Here is a 21,105-nt window from a genome sequence, read left to right on the forward strand (position 1 = left end):
TACCTTAGGATTGATTTTCTAACGTGCCTAATTCAGATCCTAATAGATACGAAGTATCAGAAATTGTTTAGAAATATTGTGAGGGATTTAACGAGACAAAGTTAACAAAGAAACCTGTGTGGGTGAAGACTATTTATTTCAAGGGGTTTTTTTCCGAGGGAAAATTCGTTCTTTCGTACGGTTTTATTACTTAACGGGAAATTTTTATTATTATTTATACGACACACCGTGCCATATATTGTTTACGAAGTTCCTTAACAGTGTTTCAAGTGAATTTTATTCGAGGATTAAAACACACAAAGTATATTATCGTTGAATCGCTAAAACAGCGACAGAATTAAGGGGAATCAATTTTTATGACATTGTAAAAATGTAAAATAATTCAATTTCAAAATTAATCCCTCTGCTTGCAAGGAATCTTGCGGGTCAGAGGAACTGTTGCGCACACATCGACCCGCCCTGTACTTTTATACTACCCTAATTAGTCACGCGACTAATTAGTAAGTCAGCTGAGCTGGAAACACGGTCAATCAGATCGCGTTATTCTCATAGGACTTCTTATCAGCGAAAGACGATAATCTTTCAAATGTGTCGCTCTTTTAGCAAATCAAGAATATATTTTCTCAGTAGAATAAACAAATGCTTATTGTAGAAAGGATTGTGTATATTGTAACTATTTTAAATATACTGTTTATAAATAACGTGACTTTACTCGAGGCGCATGTAACTCTCAAATGGTGTAGGTGTTCCTACATTAATCCTAGCAAATTTGATTTCACAACTCACGCACTATGTAGAAAAAAAAGACCATTGTTGATTTTGTGATTCTACTTTTAACACGTCAGCTAATCCGCCTAAAACACGAATCCTTTTACATTATCTTGAGTAACAAACAAAAAGAGTATATGTCAAGAGCTAAATATCGATCACTGCCTGAAATGATTGTAAATAAATCTCTGTTGACTCTTTCTTATAGATACGCACGAGTAAGGTATCAATATTGTACAAACAATTCATGCTTATGTATATAGTATACCTCGTAGATCGTATAAGAAAAAGCATCGTGAAAAATGTTTCCATCGAGCGTTCTCGTAGTACGATGTCGTTCGATGCACATTGCACATGCATGATCCCTGTGAGTATGCCTTTGAACCGGTAAGTACCGTTTACATGCGTTTCCATTTTAATGCATGTTCGCTAACAATATTCGGGGCACTGCATGCTCGACGATCGAACGTATATTTCTCGTGAAAAGCGTCGAATCGATGGAAAATAAACACTTGGTAGACTTTTGGTTTTATTTATTTTATTTTCGCATCAAGGTGACTTTAACCCTTTCGTTATTTTATCATTTCATCAAAATTGTTTTGGAAAATTAATCATTTTGATAAATTATAGAGAAACTTAATTATTCTAATTTTGATGAATTTAACGGACCAAAGGTCGATGGTAATTTTCATACCGACGAATAAATTTCCATACGTTCGCTATGGTAATGTTTCGCGACGAAAGGGTTGAACGGTACTAACAGCTCGAAGTCGATATGCATGGCGCTTAGCACACCACTAATGGTAGCATAGAATTCATTCCAGCTAGTTATCCCACTAATCCATCGCGAATGGACACTTTAAAACACTCTGTGGAACGGAAAGCGTGGTCGCTGTTGAATATTTAATTTTATCCCGTTCGTTCTCTGTTGCAGGAGGAGACACGGTACCGAGAGACCGAGGTCCTCCTGAATCGAAGCAACGACGTCAAGTCTAAAGTAGCCAAATGGCAGAACAACAACGCGGAAAGTAAATATCAGTTCGCTGTACGTTCGGCTGATAATTCGAACGAGGCAGAGAAGGTGAACGAGAAGAACTCGAGGAAGATCGATCGTCAGAGAGCGTGGGAGGATCAGAGTATGGAGGAGATACTGGAGAACGAGAGGAAGAATAACAAGAACGAGATCAACGCGAAATTGAACAACCAAGAGAATTATGACAGCCCTGTTATCGAGACGAAAAAGAATTCCGAGGAGAATACTCGAAAAATTAAGAGGATCGATCTGAAAGCTTACGGATTTGAAAACGAGTTCTTCTCTAATGGTAACAAAACGATTAAGACGTCCGCGCCGAGGGTTGTAAATAAGTTGGATTTGAAATCGTTCGGTTACGACGGTGGAATTCGACGAACGCAGTCTAATATTCAATTGAACAGTATGGGAAATGATGATTTCAAACCCAGGATCGTACGAGTCACGAACAAGTCAAATTTAACGAGACATCGCGATTACGGGAAGGATCGTTGCGATCTGATCGAGACTCAAGCTTCCGGCGATCATAATCTGACTCAGAGCACGGAAGATTTGAATAAGTTTCACGCGGAGAGTTTTAACGGGTTTGGCCTGAAATCGGCTAAATCGGTGCCGAACATCGCCAAGTTTTATTCGAATACAGTTGATAGTAGGGAAGACGAGGAGGTGGAGAGTCAGAGTTCGTACGATTTTGGGATCGTGAAGAATGGATCGGTTAGGAATATCGCGAACAATTATAATCTTGAGAAGTGTCACGTCAGAAGCGACGATTGTTCGGTCGAAGAGTCGGAGAACGACACGGATAATTTATCGGAGAAGGGACAAAGATCGAAGAAGATTTTGAATCAGGAAGATTTCGATAATAAGGTGTTGCCTATGCCTTCGGTTAGGAGACTTGCCGAAGCATTTAGCAAACAGTCTGAACACGGTCCCGTGGTTGCTTCAAAGGTAAGAGAAATTTTGGAAAATTGTAAATCTTATAAATAATTAAGCATCCTTTGTATACTGATACGTTCACAATCGACGACTCACCCCGAGCGTCATGAAAAAGTAGCATTAATATTTAAATGAAATTCAAACGAACTAATGGTTTAGTTTTCTTTCCAGGGAAACAAATCGAGCAACGTGTACAAAGAACGATCGTCGACGCCAGAGATCCAGATAATTGAATCGCCGAGACAAATGCACAGTTTAACAGCCAGGTCGTTATCGAAACAATTTCGAGAGGGTCTCAGACAAATTCCAAACAAAGTGACCTCACCTCCAGCTAGCCACGTTACCATGGAACAAGGTAAACCAGCGGAAAACCAACCAGAAGTGGTGCATGCGAAAACCGACTCGTCGAATGATATAAACGTGATTCTGCCTGGAAAATTGAAGTCGAATATTATATTCTGGGAACAGATGCAAAGGAGAAGCTAGAATACTGTATTTTATCCTAAATTGTGTTCAATTGGTGAACCTGTCGCGAAACAGGAAGTTGAAGAACGTGAGAACGAAAGAGAATCCATGTGATCAATAATTTTTTTCATTTAGACTTGGTAAAAATTAATCTCGCGTGTGTTTTTCTTCGTTTCTTACTCTTTTCGAAGACAGTAAAGTTTCTTCGAAGACGTAACCACAGAAATTTGTATTTCGATCCACAGATGTGTGTTTTACTATCCTTACTCGGTGTAAGAATGTCTAACACCATTTGAAAAAGTACTTAAATAATTATGATAAAGTACAGGCTCGATAAATGATTAACTGAATCATTTATCAGCGTATTTGTTAAAGAAAGAAAATTATTGATGTGATTGTGCGTGTGCCAAATGATAACTAACTCGTGAACAGCCAAAGAGAATATTTTTCCATCGTTCTTTCGAAACGTTCCAACGAATCGAACTATTTAATTTTCACTGTACGAACAATAAATTATCTTCTTTTTTTGTGTTTTGAAAACATTCGATCAAATCTTAACACGCGTTTTACGATCGACTGTAAATATAATATATTTTTGAATGTAATAAAATCATTCAAATCGTTGTATGTATATAAAGGAACCACAAATAGTCACGAAGTTTTTATATACAAATCTTTCCTATAGTATTTCCAAGTATTTGTTATTTATTATTTATTAACACTTTAAATACGTACAGGGCGTTCGGTTAGGGGTAGGAATCCTTTGAAGGGGTGGTAGCTGGGCTGATTCTGAACAACTTTTTTCTTCACCAAAATTCTCATTAAGGCTTCATTTTTGCTACTGCGCTCGAAGTCGGTTCGTATCTGGCACTTGCGCGGCTGATCAGTGTTTTTCATTAATAATTCAAAAACTAAGCCTTAACAAGGATTTTGGTGAAGGAAAAAGTTGTTCAGGATCACATCAGCTACCACACCCTCAAAAGATTCTCACCTCTAATCGAACACCCTGTCTATGTATATCAATTGTACATAGAATTTATCAGCCTAACAACTCGGTGAGTAGTATTTCTTTTATAAAATATCCAAATTTGTATGAATTTAATCTTATCATAACTGTACACTAAAAATGTGCTATATCGATATAGGAAATATATTGTTTATTATTAATTAACGCAGTTCCTTAACACCCTTTCTACCTTAGACTTACAGGATCGTAAGTTGGGAGACTTAACACATTATAGTCGCTCTGTATTCATTAAATAATATGAAAGTTTAATTGATCAGCGTACCATAATGTGTTCGAACAAGTCAGGAAAGGGCCAAGGTTCACTGACACCAACCACGACAATTATTCATAAAAATGCTCAACGTTTTATTCAAACATTTGCACATACATGAGTACTTTTAAAGTGACTAATTCTATGGATATTATTCAACGATAAAAATAGTTCTCCGTCGTTCAAATAATTATAATACATGATCACAGTATAGATCGTGGTGTATAAAAAGAAAATCATTACACCCGAGAAACTAATCTCTGCAAATGTTTACAATTCCTTTTGAGCTATTCTCAAAGTTTCCTTAGCGAACTTTGAAAATATTGGTTCCAAGAGAAAGACGATACCAAGCTCAGTAATATATGCATCTGGTTTTATGAAACGGTATGCTTTCTAACTGAGCCGCGTGTATCCGTCTATAGTCCCATAGAAAATGATCTATGAGTATAGCGTTAATGTCTGATTTTTGTAATCCCAAATTCGGGTAACGTTCGATAAGAGACCAAATTTCGTCTCTAACCCGTTCGACTGCCTCTATCGAGCATCCACGAATTTCAATCTCATCGTCGCTACCATTTTCTAATTCTACATCTGTAATTATTAAATACATAGGAGCATCTAACAAGCAAACTATTCTAACACTACCACCCTCTCTACCTACAATTGTGATTCATCAACTGTTGCTTGAACCTGTACTGCATATTATTCAACAGAAATTTTCTAACAAATATTACTGATAGAAAAGTAGAACATAATTTTATTTAACTTTGATGCTTCTTGAAGTGTTTCGATGACAACAGTTACCGAATCATTCTGCACAATTGCAAATAAGCTATTCCATAGGTACTTACCACGCTGTAGTCTGCTAAGAAGTGGATTACTGTACCGAATTGCACCAAAGTGTACCAGGACTTGGGGTACGCGATAATCAGCAAACATCGTGATGTAATCTACGTCGTGGAATTTACCAATTCCTTCACCTTTGAAGCAAGCCCAAATATCACCCACCAGTATCTGAGCCCTTTTGTAAAAGCTTACTGAAAAGAAATTGATTGTTTTGTATTTATCTTCTTTAGTAACAGAGTAAGTCATGGATAAATGATTTTACTTACCTCTATGGCCTTCATAGTCAGCCTCGTCTTGATACGACTCGAATTCGTTCACAATGCGTTTGAGTAGCTGCTCGGCTGAGCCTGAACACGACTTGATACATTCCACAAATGTACCTAGAATAAATAGAAAAAGAAGTTGATAATCTATTCTATATATGTTAGAAATTAATTAGCGAATTTGATTTGGAATTGTGGCTCCCAATAAAAGCGAGCTAACGCGCATTTTCAAAGTGCTATGTACATTCTAGTGTACAACTTTACAGCCTAACTTAGAAAATTTTCCAAAGATATTAAAAATTTGTTCAAGTAAAAAAATATAAATTTTGTTGCTCTATGGGTTCTCCATGGATTCTTTCCTTTTTATGTTAAAAGTCGGTAAAGTTCTGCACCAGATGATCTGAGGAAGTTATGATTTCAAGCATGTATGTACCTTGATATTTTTCTAACAAAATTTTTCCAGCCTCTCGCAAGGACTTAACTCTTTCGTCTAATAGTGGAATACTAGTTTGATTATCACCCCGAAAAATTTGTTCGGCCTCGCATCTTGTTATCTGAGAGTAATACTTTGGATCGACTATAGGTTTCCCTTCCTGTTCGAAGTAAATCATTAAAAGAAAAAAAAAAAAAACAGATTGATATATCTAGATAAAATTTGAACAATGATACTTGCAAAACGACATATGCGCACAACACGTTGGAATCACTTTCAAAACATTTATAATAAAACAAAAGCTAGACGTACACATGACATAATAAAATGACGTTTTATGTAAAATAACGAAGCCGCAGTTTAAAATGCTACTGACAATTAAATTTCATAGGGTAGGTTCGTCCGAAAACGTTATTCGCTGGCAAATAAGATGAAACCGAGGTGCGATCAGTATACACTTGATATAATTGCTCTGAAAAGGCCCACGTGAGTATTTGTAATTTAACAGATAACAATGTTTACAATCAATGAGTTTCTATGTTAATCAGAACTTTGGACAAGCTTGTCGAAACAATTCCTAAGCCCAAAGGTGCGATTCCAAATTTTGGTCTACCAAAATGGAAGGTAATGCCATTGGAATCAAAAATTCCTATGGTACCTGGACCAGAAGGAGCTTACAATTTTACTCGTAGTAAAATTGGACATGGATTATGGACTCCAACAGCAAATGCAGAGTTTAATTTAAGCGATCCATACTGCTATGAGATGAAAATGAGCTATGACTCCCTTCATGACAAGCACTTGGTACCTTATTTCTCTAGACCAAAGAATCTTGAACATTTGATCAAAGCCGGTCTCGTTACCAAGGATCTGGATGCAAAATGCTCTTTAAAGGATTATAATATGTACAGAAAATATTTGAGACGTATACACTGTGATAACATAAAGAAAGAATTGGAGAAAAGAGAAAAATGGTCTATCGAAGATAGGGCTATTCAATATGCAGAAGAGCAAGCAAAGAAAGAAGTAAAAAAGTAATATGAAAAACGCTTATTAAACTATAAATATAAACATATAATTTGAGAGTGTTATACAATTTTAACAGATTAAAAGAAAGAGAAAGATTAATGGAGTTGAGGAAGGCAGTGATCAGACATCGTAAAATGGCCGAAAAATTGAAACTTCAAAAACAGAAAGAAAAGCAACAGAGAGCAGAAGAAAGGATACGATCATTAATTCAGAAAAAGATAGAAGATCAACGCTTACGACATATTAAAAGCCAAGCACGTGACGAGATCATTAAACAGAAGCTAAAAACTGCTGCGGATATCAGACGACAAAAGATAATTCAAACTTTTCTAGACTGGAGAAGAAAGGAACGTAAACGTAAAAAAATTATACAAATGCGATTAGCACGCGAACGTGAAGAGAAACTCAAGATAGTGGAGCAGAAGTACATATAATAATAATGGAATATTATAAACTTGGAACTTATTTCTTTCTTACTATTTCAGATGGGAGGAAAGACAAGAGTTTCAAAAGAAACAAATAGAAAAGGAACAATTTTTATTACAATGTGTAGAAGATCAACGTAAAGAATTTATAGAAGCATATAAAGCAAAAATAACAAAGGAAACAGAAAGAATGAAAAGTAGATGTTAAACAATTATTAAAACTTGGCATTAATGTATTGACTGATGTAAAAATTCTATTTCTAGGGCTTTTAAAGGATGTGAAAATGTATATAAAATGTTACTTCGCTAGACGTAGACCTGGAAGTAAAGAACGAATTTGTTGCGAGAAATATTTTGGAGATGACGACGAGGTGGTACTTTTAATAAATTTACAAATATATACAAACTATTTGGTATACAAATACTGTTATACTAAAACATTAATTTTAGGATAAAAGTGTATCATCTAAGTCATACCCTGGTACTAAATCTACTACAATGAAACAAAGAAAAGATAGCAAATCTGCTGAACTCGGCAAATCCTCTAAAACAACATCATCATCAAAAATATCAGAAACAAAGAAAAAAAAATCAAAAGCAATAAAAGGTACAAGTCCACAAGTAAAAAAGAGAATGATCAAAAGTACAAATTCAAGGGCAAAAAAAGTTAAAAAACAAGCTGAAAAGGAAGGTTTAAAAGTAACAAAACAAAGATCATCTAAGGCTCAGAAAGGTACTAAAAAAAGAAAAGGAGGAAAAAGAAGAAGAAAGAAAAAAGGAAAAGCAGAAGAAGTTGACGAGCCAGAAGAAAAAGCTGAAATGGAAGAAATAGTACCATCTGCATCAACATCTAAAACAGAAACTGTTAAATCAGCTTCTTCTGAATTTAGTGAAAAATGCAGATGCCAGATAATTAAAGATGCTAGGAAAACGGATGAAACTTAAAAACAAGTAAACTTAAGTAACATTTCAACTTACATTTATAGCCCTCTTAACAGCTGCACATAATGCAAAATATCCAGTCTGACCGTGAACAGTCCACTTCGGTGAATCCTTCTTACTCCAAAAAGAATAATTTAATGTATCCAAGACAAATATCCAATCGACAGCTCTTGGATCATTAGAAGAAGGATGAAATTCATGTTGAGAAAAATTATTCACACTTACTTCACGATTCTTAAGACCTTCTAAAATCTGTAAAAAAACATACTTGCAGTTAAGGTAGAATTTAATATAATTCCAACAAAATTTTCTATTCTACTTTTCTAGTAAACTAATTATTTTACAGTTTTCAAAAACAATGCATTAAATTTATATGCAAAAAATAGAATTTCGAAATAAACAGTAAATTTTTAAAATATTGAAAACTTATTTACCGCACAGGCGAGATTTTTCACGCCTTCTTCTTCGATGAAAACATTCTTGGATAGTCTTGCTATTACTTTCGCAGATTCCTTTGGCATTAAGGCCATGTTGGATTAAGTATCACAGTTTATTTAATCACGAAGTTTTAAAAAAAATTAAATCTAAAAAGAAATTCGTAGCTACCCCATGAACCCTTCGTAACTACGCGTCCCACAATCGAGTCTATAGTCACGTGATACGGTCACATGACCGCCGGTTTCCAGCTTGTTAGCAACGAACGCGTGGTAAACAAACATGGCTGTTAATGTCAAAATTTGTGAGAATTTCTTTTGAATTATCCCTTAATAATGTGCACAGATGATCGTTTCGTGATAATTGTACTAACGTTCTATAATGCTACAAAATAAGGTAAGGATTTTACACGTTTCGATTACAATAATTGGTATAAACGTGTTTTCGAAGCAATGCTCAGCACATGTAATTGTTTATACACAATAATAAAGAGACATTTTTAATTCGATAACACAAATTATAACAAAGTAATATTAATTTTATAAATTTATGTTTGTCATAGTTAACTATTGACGTTATACATGTGAAAATAAAACATATGTACCTATTTTTTTTTTTTATTTTCACCTTAAATGATTGATAGTTATATTTTAAGAATAGATTGTATCATAATTTCTTTTATATAACGTTTTATAAAACATTATTACATATACGATGAAATCTGTGTTCTAAATTGAACACGATATTCAAGTTGACAGTCAAAGTATAAAGTGTCATATCACTTTATTTAATCAATCATAACATTTAATAATACATAATTTAACTGATAAATGTATTCTGTGTTTAAGTTTTTACATAAGGACATGCGTTTTATTTTACGATACACTCGATTGTAGGTAATACCTAATTTTATTATCATAGGCAACTATTTTCTGTAAAGTTTGATAAGATTCGAAACTTCAACACTTGATTTGTAATTTACATACGTAACACAAATTACAATGCTCAAATAATATGTATCATTGTATTTACATATAAAATCTCATTATTGCAATACTAATATTATTAACTTTTTGCATTGTATCCCTGCATATTTGTTTCAACCTTTTTTCCTTCTTTTTTCATAAATGATAAAATGATTTTATAATCTTATATTTAAATTGTTATGTACGTATTTTTTTTTTTTTCTAAAGATTTCTTCCAAAAGTTATCAAATTGTATGATTAAACAGAATATTTTGAATTACGATGTAACTTACAAAATACGAATAATATTACAAACATGTTTCGAATCCTAAAGTCTGAAAAGTCAAATGGTAGTGTGCTTCATCGCATTCATTCATTCAAATAACATATGTACATAATACCCCCTCAACATAAAGTGAACAGATTAAGGCTCCAGCAGGCTATAGGCTACATTCTACAATGTACAATGCATTATGTACTTTGTTAGTTTCCGTTTTCGCATACATGTCTGGTTGTGTAATGTGTGGTAAGCGATAGCACCAAAAGATTTTTCAACATTGTTACTTGATACAAATGATTCGTATAACTACAATATGATTAACACAGAAATTAAGTTGCAATGATTAACATTTATTTTACTTTATTTTATTATTATTAAACTTTGCAACGTATCTGCCATAATAGACATACTTATCGTAAAACAATACATCTTAACAAAAATGTATAAATTTATACTTTATGAAATATAAAGTTGGACAAAAATAGTAGGCCTTGCCCACCAATATTTGATAAGAATTAAGTTTTTCTTTGTATATTTTGTGTACTGAGTGGTATGAACACTTAATGGTATTCTTTACCAGATTGTAAATTTCTGATAGACACATCCCTATTCAGTTTGACATTACATATTTTGACAACACCTGTGGCCCCATCATGCTATTTTCACATAGCATGAAACCAGTGTGGTAATGTTCATTTAAAGATACACTAAGTGTGTTATTGTGCTTTTTAGATGTTACAAGACGTAAGTGTTAGAAAAAATTGTATTATTGTGCAACTAATGAATCGAAATTTTAATCATCACTGACTCAAGTATTTTTTTTTTTTTTTTTTTAACTCGATGATTTCATTAGGCTGACCGAACATGCACATGTTAGACAGCAATTTCTTTCCCACTGTGCAACATTTCTTATGCTATACTTTATATAATGTTGACTATTAACACCACGATTTCAATACGAGATAAAACAAAGGCGTTAAACGTTTTAGTTTGAAACTTCAACTTCAAACTGTAAAAATAATAATTTGCATAAAACTTATGGAGTAGAATTATATTCATCCACGTTATCAATAAGATAATAATCCATATAATTAATTATAATAGATAGATTCAATAAATACAGTTCATCAGAAAATTCAACTGAAACTGAATTATTGCACAAAACCATGAAAATATAAATCAAATAATTTATATCTGCCCAATGCTAACAGTGTGGATTATTATCTAATTGATAAAATTTGAATGAATCCATTAAATGCATTAATCAACTCCAATATTCCACTCCAGGTTTCTCATTGACGTTTGATTTTTATCTATCGATTACAAATTTGATGCGATTTTCTTTTCTTTCTATATGTAATTCTAATTAAAATGCTTACAAAAAGTAAGACCAAGGATCTTCACTACCCCAAAAGTGTAAATAATTAAATACTAGATATTTTCTAAGCAAACATAACACCCATCTATTAATTTAAAGATTAATACGTAAATCAATATTACTTTAAATACTGTAAAACAATAGACGTTTTTATCCTAATGACGAGTGTTTTTAAACAATATATAAATTCTGCTATGTATGAAATCAGCATTATATCAAAGCATTTACAGATAAAATTCATTAAAAGTGATAGAAGATAGTAAATACGTATTTTGAGTTGTTAGAAATCGTTAATATAGAACATATAAAATCAAGTAAAAAAGAAATAATATTGTAATCAAAATGCCTGTTTGTTTTTTTTTCTTTTTTGTAAGCAGTTGATAGCTACAAAGATATTCCTCTTTATTGCTTTTGTTTCTGTAACGAGATACATTATGGGGTCCAGAGGAACCTTGAGTGGCATGCATGAGTTTCAGTCAAACACGTTTAACCAAACATTACATAGCATTGTTACATTTGCTCCCATGCACATCACACCTCCAGACTTCACCCATGCAGCAAAATGCGCTTTTTAATTATTTCTCTTAATATTATATAAAAAAATCTATTTCTATTGACTTTTAAGCTCTTTGCCAATACTGTACGATACAATTTTGTTCCAGTCAATTTTTGTTCGCATAACAGGTAGTTGCCTTCGTAAGGCTTTAAAGGTTGTGTCCGACATTGTTTGATAATTTTCTGATATAGCAGTTTGATAGTCATTTTCCGATTCTTCAACAAGTCGTATTAACTCCTTTGCTGTTTGCTTTTCATTTGAAATTGGTAAGCTTTCTTTTACTTCTTTGCTACTGACCAGCTGTACATTTCCATCTTCATAGTAATGAACTTGTACTTTAAGACTACCTCTTAATTCCGCATTTCCGGAACTTGGACTAAAACTTACAGTCCATACAGAACGCCAACGGCCGTTCCAAAAATTTTTAGGTTGAAATTGATGATCTTCTATGCAAATTGTTAATGTTATGTTACCTATATAAATGAAAATTCTTTATTCCAAATTCTCATTTGAAGCATGAGGTGTAATAACACCTACAAAAAAATAACTTTACCTCCTTGACTCTTCCCAAAAACTGAACATGCACCGTGTCTATAATGACTTTGAGTATAAGTTGTTATTTCATCTTGAAGAGCTGATCTCCAAGGTTCTGCTACAGGGTCTGGTTCATAGGGTTCATAGTCCTGAGCTTCCTTTCTAAGATGATCATATTTAAAACTTTGCTTACTACGACCATCGTAAAACCTTTGTCCACCTAAATCATTATGTTCCGTTATAAGGGCAGGATACTCGCTTCCTTCGATCTAAAGTCAAGGATAGAATAAATTAATAAATGTATCGTTAGTTTAGAAATTGTTTGCAATTTATTTTGGACCAATTGTATCACAAAATACGCTTATAATATATCGGTGTCTATTTAACCTCAGCTATACTTAAGTGAACTAATTGTAAATGAAAAAATTAATTTACAGTTAGAAAATACAATCACATAACTGAACTAGGAAAAGGAGAAATTAAAAATCAATCCATATTTTCTGTTAAAACTAGCACGAAACAGAACTAAAATTAACCCTACAGCATCGTACGAATTCGATTGAAATTTTACAAAGATTTTCACATGGATAGTTCTATATACTAATTCGAGGATACTTTAAGTAAACAATCACACGAATCAGGTGAATATTATCGCGTTCCAATTTCACTATAAAGTCAACGTCACCTGTCGAAATTCCGGGCGCGTGTTGCCCGATTAGGAAGCATACTAGACGTTGAAATTCGATCCCACACATTTCGGAGATAATGTGATCCTCTATCATCAGAAATACTAAACGATACCGCGGATACTATCATAAAAAATCGTAGAAGATCGTCAGAGAGGTCGATGATGTACCTTAACAGGCGTGAGCTGATCCTTGTTGTATTGAGCAAATGCCCCGGACGCACCCTCCTTCAACAGGTTGTCGTTGTTCAACAAGACTCTCACATCATTAAAAACCTCGTTGAATTCGCCTGGTGGCGAATGTAGTATAAAGTCCGAAACTATTCGTACTTTTTCTTGATCAGGAATCACATCTCCGTCCGCCGCCATCTTACCTTTCCACTGGCACGCACACTCCGCGATGTCAAACCAAGGTTAGTGCAGTGCAGGTTGTACCGGCGTATCGAAGCACTGCCCCATATACCCGGTGACGCATCACAAAGGGGAGATGTACTTGTAATCAACTCTATGGAATACACGCTTTTCCACTTTTCCTCGTATTCTAGCGGAGAATCTTTATTTTATGACTCTACGTGCGATGCATCTATTTTTTAAATAATTGCTCGAATAATCTACTTACGAATGATATGAATTATATTCGAACTATATTCAGTTGTTTCTTCAATAAAATCTAAGAAAAATAATATTTTTATATACTATTTAAGAATAATTTGTATTGAGATCTTGAAATTGCATATATACATACATATGTTCATACCATGTTTACTATAAATAATGTTAGTTGATAGTATTATTCTTTGGTACTGATTGCTTTATTAAAAACAAATTTTATAAATGAGTAGAAAAACAGAAATATGTTTTCAGTTGAATCTCTATCAGTTAACTCAGAGATAACCACTGTTTGATACCTCCTGACAAACATAACCCTCGAATATTGTTGGACTGTTGAACGCATTCACAATCAGACATGGTTTTAGTGTACACTGATAATATGTTTTATCAAGGTATTTTTAACCGTTCATGTAAAGTTTAAACTAAATTGAAGAATGGTATTCTGATTGAACGATCGTCGCTGGATGTCTGGATTTGCCCGCCAAGATTTGAGAACAGAAAATGATTCGAGTTTGAGATAAAGCGTATCGCGCATTCGCGCCTGAACTCCACGAATCTCCATATAAGGAAGTTGAACTATTTTTTAACTTAGAAATCTTAATATTCAGATATTTCTAAAAATTTCTATTGTATATTACGGTTATGGTATGATTAGAAAATTAGATGTTAATGAATTGATCTAAAATTAACCATTTAACTTGATCTGTCCGTGATGTTCAGGTATTGTAGCGGAATTTTGAAAAATGGCGGACGATCCAAACCGAGACGTTTTACCTGTAAGAGAGCATTCCTATGTGGACACTTCTCGTACCAGTATAGGTCTGTATAAAAAATAATAGTTTTTATGAATTTAAACATTTCTACGTTCATTTGTAATTTTTACATATAATAAATTAAAGATTCCAGGGACCGGCATCTGGTGTATAAGCTCGATCGTTATGAGCTGGAGGACAAATATTTACGGCTACTCGAAGAAGTAAGAAGTTTGAAGAAATTGTCAAATTGTCAGGAGGATAAGATCAAACGATTGTCGACGAAGCTAATGAGAGTAACTGCCAATCCAAGGACATCTAACGTTGCTTTGGATGTTTATGATGATAAGAATAGAATAATCACCCTTGAACTCGAGAACACCAAGGTAAACCTGACATCTTCTTTTTATTAAAAGTAACATTAATGTTCAAACGAGTAATGTAGTTGAGAAGATAATTAAAAAAAGTTTCCTTCCTTTCATTCTCAGTAAGTCAAAATATTTCTCATGTATATATGGTATTATGTCATTCAAGTCTTTGATGCTTCATTTAATGTTTAGTAATCATAAAAGGTAAATATGAAATCATCTACTACTGATCAGATATGTGTTGAAATCGATTTTCCAGCTAAAAGATAAAATCTCAGTGTTGAGAAATCAATTGCTGAATCACAAGATTGTTGGTAGATTATCATCAAGGAGTCATAATTCCCAAGCGAGGCAGTCGTCCGGGCGCATGTGAGTGCAAATCGTCGTCGCATTATCGTATTACAAGCGATCCGAGGCGATCTATGATTCACGCTATGCGCATCGCGATAGATCACCGAGTCGAGATTCTTGTTTTAGAACGTGTCGAAGCGAAAGCAGCCACTACAAGATACCGTCTTGTCAGTACATCACCGAGACCGGAGATGACGACGACGATGAGCAAAATAATCTCGAGAAAGACGAGGTAATTTCGTTGATGGCGTTTCTTATGTTTCAGTCGATGCGTCAGTTTGTAAGGATTTTTATTGTATCATTTAAACAGATATTCGATGCAGAAAAGAAGGAGATGGCCAGCCGGATAGATGAATTGGAGAAAGAATTGTCATCTTATACAGTCAGCAATCAAAGGGCAAAGGTTGCTGAGAACATCGAGTATATAAAAGTCTGGCGACAAATGAAGCTGCTGAACGATAAACTGGTAGCCGCCGAGAAGGCGAACAACTCGTTGAACGCGCAAATAGCCGATCTGAAGTGGAAGTTCGAGGAGGCGACGAAGTACTCTCAACCTCTCTCACGATTTTCTATTATGCACCAATGTAACTACGCACCACTCAATGAACTCTGTGAACTGTGTTCAGTAGTTGTATTAAAAGTTTATTGTTTCCCCATCCTTTATATGTTTCACTCTGTTAAAATTAATATGTATTTACAAAATTGTTCCCGTTATACTCTGCTAATAAATGTACTCTCTTATGAACCTGTAATTAGGACGAACGACGAGCTTGCTACATCACTCGCGGTAGAAAGAAGACGGTTGACAGAGATGGACGTGCAATTGTTGAAAACGAAAGAGTCGTCGTTTTCGTTGCGGGAAAAAGACGAGCAAATAAACGATCTGATGAGCGAAATAAAGATACTGCAACAGCATAATAGCGAACTCGTTGACCTTACCTCTAACCGTAGAGAGGTCGACCAGGAAAACATGGAACTGAAGAAGAAAGTCTCGAAGCAGCTTCGGGATGAAGAATCGTTAAAAAACACTTACAATAGCGAACAAACCAACATCATAGCTCTTCAAGCTGCAAATGAACAGTTACTTGGGAAACTTCAAGAGCTTCAGAAGAACATAGATACTTTAACGGTACAGTTTACGGTCAGTGTATAATTTTTTTTTCTATACTGATACATAGTATCATTCTTAAATTCTTATTAATCCTATATAATTCAGTAAATGGTAACATTTGCCTTTGCTAAATAATTGTATTATCTTGCAGTCTTTCCAGACTCAGACCGAGAAACAGCAAGCGTCGAAGTCAACGCAGATATCAAGAAAGCAAACCGATATGAAGAGCCCCCAAACGCCTTATAAAGTAGAGTCGTATAAGAACGCTTCGAGCCAAATGGAGAGATGCAGAAAATGCTTCGAAGCTTTTGAAAAAATATTGCTATTGGAAGAATGTATTTGTGAACCTCGAGGGAACGTCAGTCCGATGGATAAATCTGTTCAAACAGAATTTGTAACTCGTTCGGGTACCGTGAATACGAAGGATCAAGGGACGGTCATGACACCTCTCAAAGAGAAACGAAGAGAAGAAGAGCCCGTGAAGGAACTTGTGAAGAAGAATGCCGAACAAATGTCGACGGGGAATCCTCTGACACCGGAGAAGATGTTGAAGCTTTTAGAGCAAGCTCAAATTAATACTTCTTCGGATCCAATGAAATTCGTACCGAAAAATATGACCAACAGGGTCGCCTACAATTTAATGGAGTTAAACCAGAGACACAGGCAAGTTGTCTCCCTTGAAAAACTGCTGTTCGGTGATTCTGGCTGCTGACACATACTGATTAGTTACTTTTATTGAAAGTTTAGTAACTTGTTTGATTTATTGAATGTGGGAACTTAATGTTGTTCTTCCAGACAAACATTATCTCGAAGCTTCCAGATTCATAAGAGACACGCGAAATTTAATTGATAGAATACGATTGTAGTTTGATAAGATATTGGATAATATTTAGAGAACATAAGGTACATTGTGGAATGCTGCCTGTTCTAATCTTGTAATTTATGATATAAGTTGATTATTTTTGATTGAATAGTTTTTCTAATAGTTATATTGTATTTTAGTGTATAAATTTTCTTGTAATATATCAATATTACAATAATAACAGTAATTGAAAATTTAGCCCTTTACAGATAATTCCTATTCTTCATTGCCGTTACTCATTTCCTAAATTTTCAAATACTGAAATATTACTTCTACAAATTATCGTCAGACTGTATTACAGCGATACAGAAATGCTTGTTCAAGCGAACCAAGCAAGTCAAGTTCTTCAACCCAGATACCATCAACAGAAAAGCAATATCGGCACAAATCCGCAAAACGCTTATCAATCCTTGGAGAACCAATTTACGGATCCCAATAAAATATTGTTTATTTTATTCAATATCCTTCAAGGATATTCCCAGACACATGCGAAAAGCAATGAAGCTACCTTGTATCGTCGAATTTCATCACCTGATTACCAATTTGCAAAAGACGTCAATAACAATGCCGCAAAGAAAAGTCCTAGTACAAAATGCACAAGTACTTCTTTAGAATTTATTGCTGCGAACAAGAGTGACACATCCAATGTTCAACGTGGGGGTTGCAGTAATAGAAGGTCCTGTTTAAATCCTTACACCAGACTACGACCGGAGAAGCTGAGAAGAAAAATAGTTTGGGACCCGAAGAAATGCAATCAAGTCACTAAATCAGATGAGACCAACAACTGTACTTGCAACAACTTTATCAAATGCAACATTAATTCCAATTGTAATCAACAGTGTTGCAACAACGGTTCTTCGAAAACAATCGTCCAAGACCCCACCAATGGTGCGAGCAAATCTGTTAAAACCACCATGGACAATTCAAACGAGGATCAATCCCCGCATGGTCTGAACGTGACGTTCCAATCACGGTAACGAGGCTCCACGATGACGATCAAGTGACGTTTCCCAAAACTCATGTCGCTCCTTTTGAAGTATTTTACAGGATGGCGATGGAACAAAGCCCCGCAAAGCTTGGGAAGAACAAAAGTATTCGGAGGAGAACAATGAAAGGTTGGACGATGATAAGTCGTTGCGGGAATACATTGTGCAGCTGAACAAATACAAGGCCGTTGTTAACCGGAGTTCATCGATGAGCGTCCAAACTGAATGTCCAGTAAGAGAAGAAATATTACTGCACCTCTGTTCGAAATGCAAAATTGTTGAAACGTTTCGGTGATGTACTACCAGGATTTCAATGATGTACGTGAAACTCAGAGAACGGCATCCTTTTGTAGTCTGAATTGTCCAAACGAGTGTATCGACGCTTTGAGTTCCCTGTCCGATCCGTTCCCCTTGGTGATCCCCGAGGGACAGGGACTTCTGGAGCTTCACATCATGTCTCTCCAACTCTCAACGTCTGTTAGTATCGAAAGGTGAAATTTTCAGAAACGTTTCTTTACGATACTTCATTTGTACGCATAGGCAAAGCAGATTCTCTTTCGCGAGAACGATATCAGCAAGGTCCATTTGTTCGTGAGTTGGGACATATGGAACCAAGAGACGACTTACACGCCTACCCAGAAGTGTCCCAAGCTGAACTTCAATTCATCCTTTGTCTATCGAATCTCAGATCTCTCTTCTTTCTTCAACTACGTTCTGATGGAGGTGGTGGTATTCCAGGTGAACGTATACCACGAGGACAAGGACAGTTACACGGTGGCTAAAGGGAAGCTCTGCATCAAGGACATACTCGATTATCCGCAAAACAAGCTTCATTACATCGCTCCGGTGAACAGCGTGATTTCTTGCTCGCTAGGCATGACCTTTGGCCAATTGTCCCTGTGGGTCAGGCTTAGCTGCGACGTCGAGAAGGTGTATAAGTTCAAGAAGACACGAGGAATAGTCACCGAGGATCACACCGGTTCTGATAAAGGTCCAGTTGCTTCGAAGAAACCTACCATTGAGAAGCCGGTAAGAGTTGGTGTGCCAGTCGGTGATGATCTGACTGTATTGAAGGACACCGATTCAAAGGCTCGTCTGATCTACGAACCGTCCAAGGAAATGTTCTCTAATTATCAGACCGAAGAATATCTAAACGAATCGAGTAAATTATAATGCCATGTTTGGTAACGATAAGACGATAGAGTAAGTTACGTAAATGAAAATATTGTATTCAGGTGACACGACTGATGCCCCTGACAATAATAATAATAACGCGGGGCAAATTATTAGCAAAATCCCTTTGACCGTGGTGAAAGAGAGCGAGGACGAACCCCATCTTCACTCTAGCTTTGAAAATGCAAATCAGGCCATGAAAGTTGAAAAATCAACCAAGGTGGATGACAAAGTAAAACCTGCGAAAGTAGATCAAAAAGTAGATACGTCGAAAAAGGTGTTGAACCGGGATTTCGAAGAAAGGTTTTCTATGCTGATATTTCCGACTCTTTTACTACGAAACCTAAATATTAGTTTAGTAATTAGAAAATATGTTTTTAATCAGTGTGATGTCAGTAGAAGCCATGGGGATTGGAAGAACAATAGCAGAAACAGATTCCGGGAGCCGCAAATCAAGCGTGGAGGAGTTTAATGCCGTCATCTCGAAGGTAAATCTCCACGATCTTTCAGATTCATTACTCAATTCATTCTCGCAAATAGAGCCGTGGAATTGTCCAGGAGAAACAGGGCGGCACGACTCAGGAGGGCTCCGATGAGTCCATCTCCGAAGTAACGAACGTGATTTCGGAGAAAAATTGGGAGGAGTACAAGCAACGAAGTTTGCTCACATTTGTTAATACGTTTAGTAATTATCTGTGTTTCCTGTGATACTCTCGTGTGGACACACGTTATTTATAAAAAATGAATTGCAGAGCCTGGTAATGGAACCGCTGAAACGCCCAGCGTGGCCGGATTGGCCAAAGACAGCCTACGTACCTCGATTTCAGTCCCTTTGTCTCCGGTAAAGCTTCAAAAATTACACGACGAAGAATTTTCATTTCTGAACTTCTTGTCCTGATTACAGCAACACGATACTGACACGATAGCCATCGATATCCTGAACATGATCCTTTTCCCGAAGAGTTCCGTCGTACAAAACGATGAAATTCACCTGCTTTACATCGAGTACTCTTTTCTTGGCTATTCCGGAGCTGATATGGAAACGATGTCGGTGCAAAAACCGCGACCACCGGATACGAAACTCACGTATAACTTCAGGAGAAGTATAGGGACAATTTATCCGTGTATCTGAATGTTTTTAGATATTTAGTAAAATAGAGTTATAATTATAGAGTTTCACGTGGACGAGGAGACACATTCGAAGCAGAACAACATGCTACGAGCGATGTTAGGCGACACTATCAACCCCAACATAAGATTCATCGTCGTCTCCGAGCCTCTTCCGGAGGAAACTGAAACAAAGGAGTGCGTGGAAGTGGGGTAAGACGCGAGAAAAATCTTCTTAAAGAGGAGATTGATTTTCAAAATTCATCTTAGGTTCGCTAGCTTCAATTTAAAAGAATACGCATTTGGGGAGAGCGAGAAAGTCGTAACGATTCAGGTGCACAGTCCAGACGGTACTGAACAAATTGGTCTGCTAAAGGTACCCCAGTAATTTTAATCGAAGATGCATCATAGAGATTTATTAATTTCATGAAATATTTACAGATCTTCGTGTCGGGTTTGGATACTATCCGCCAGCGTCTCAGAAGACGAGAGTCTAATTTATAATCAGTTATCGAGAAAAACGTCCTGTCTATATT

General features: G+C 35.6%; 5 protein-coding genes across 14 annotated transcripts in view; 3 read left to right on the forward strand and 2 right to left on the reverse strand.

The window, feature by feature from the left end:
• Positions 1–4,366, forward strand: part of LOC114878487 — a 37,514-nt gene extending 33,148 nt beyond the window's left edge. For all 10 annotated transcript variants that reach the window (XM_046288869.1, XM_029192355.2, XM_029192352.2 and 7 more), the window contains 2 exons: positions 1,703–2,746; positions 2,906–4,366. In XM_046288869.1, the coding sequence (XP_046144825.1) occupies positions 1,703–2,746; positions 2,906–3,220 (1,359 nt within the window). In that variant the 3' untranslated portion in view covers positions 3,221–4,366. The remainder of the gene's footprint in view (positions 1–1,702; positions 2,747–2,905) is intronic.
• Positions 4,367–4,547: 181 nt separating this feature from the next.
• Positions 4,548–9,517, reverse strand: LOC114878490 (queuosine salvage protein). Its single transcript, XM_029192368.2, has 6 exons — positions 8,849–9,517; positions 8,451–8,666; positions 6,019–6,178; positions 5,589–5,702; positions 5,328–5,513; positions 4,548–5,067 (listed from the first exon to the last, which is right to left on the reverse strand). Exons 1-6 carry the CDS (start codon positions 8,942–8,944, stop codon positions 4,829–4,831), a joined length of 1,011 nt encoding a protein of 336 aa, XP_029048201.1. The 5' UTR covers positions 8,945–9,517; the 3' UTR covers positions 4,548–4,828.
• On the forward strand, positions 6,189–8,441 carry LOC114878494 (golgin subfamily A member 6-like protein 22). The gene is made up of 5 exons (XM_029192372.2): positions 6,189–7,052; positions 7,124–7,471; positions 7,533–7,669; positions 7,737–7,843; positions 7,923–8,441. The coding sequence occupies exons 1-5, from the start codon at positions 6,556–6,558 to the stop codon at positions 8,415–8,417; spliced, it is 1,584 nt and encodes a 527-aa protein (XP_029048205.2). The 5' UTR covers positions 6,189–6,555; the 3' UTR covers positions 8,418–8,441.
• Positions 9,518–9,615: 98 nt separating the features above from the next.
• LOC114878492 (F-actin-capping protein subunit alpha) lies at positions 9,616–13,732 on the reverse strand. Its single transcript, XM_029192370.2, has 3 exons — positions 13,419–13,732; positions 12,582–12,831; positions 9,616–12,501 (listed from the first exon to the last, which is right to left on the reverse strand). Exons 1-3 carry the CDS (start codon positions 13,614–13,616, stop codon positions 12,083–12,085), a joined length of 867 nt encoding a protein of 288 aa, XP_029048203.1. The 5' UTR covers positions 13,617–13,732; the 3' UTR covers positions 9,616–12,082.
• A 270-nt stretch (positions 13,733–14,002) lies between these two features.
• On the forward strand, positions 14,003–21,073 carry LOC114878468. The gene is made up of 21 exons (XM_046288960.1): positions 14,003–14,504; positions 14,580–14,678; positions 14,759–14,997; positions 15,239–15,348; positions 15,457–15,562; positions 15,641–15,873; positions 16,087–16,471; positions 16,593–17,148; positions 17,237–17,303; positions 17,593–18,276; positions 18,341–18,521; positions 18,596–18,766; positions 18,830–19,451; positions 19,525–19,765; positions 19,848–19,950; positions 20,003–20,147; positions 20,215–20,303; positions 20,367–20,565; positions 20,635–20,782; positions 20,840–20,945; positions 21,011–21,073. Exons 2-21 carry the CDS (start codon positions 14,603–14,605, stop codon positions 21,071–21,073), a joined length of 4,524 nt encoding a protein of 1,507 aa, XP_046144916.1. The 5' UTR covers positions 14,003–14,504; positions 14,580–14,602.
• Positions 21,074–21,105: the final 32 nt, after the last annotated feature.

Source organism: Osmia bicornis, chromosome 15, assembly GCF_907164935.1.
Source record: "Osmia bicornis bicornis chromosome 15, iOsmBic2.1, whole genome shotgun sequence".
Classification (NCBI taxonomy): Eukaryota; Metazoa; Arthropoda; class Insecta; order Hymenoptera; family Megachilidae; genus Osmia; species Osmia bicornis.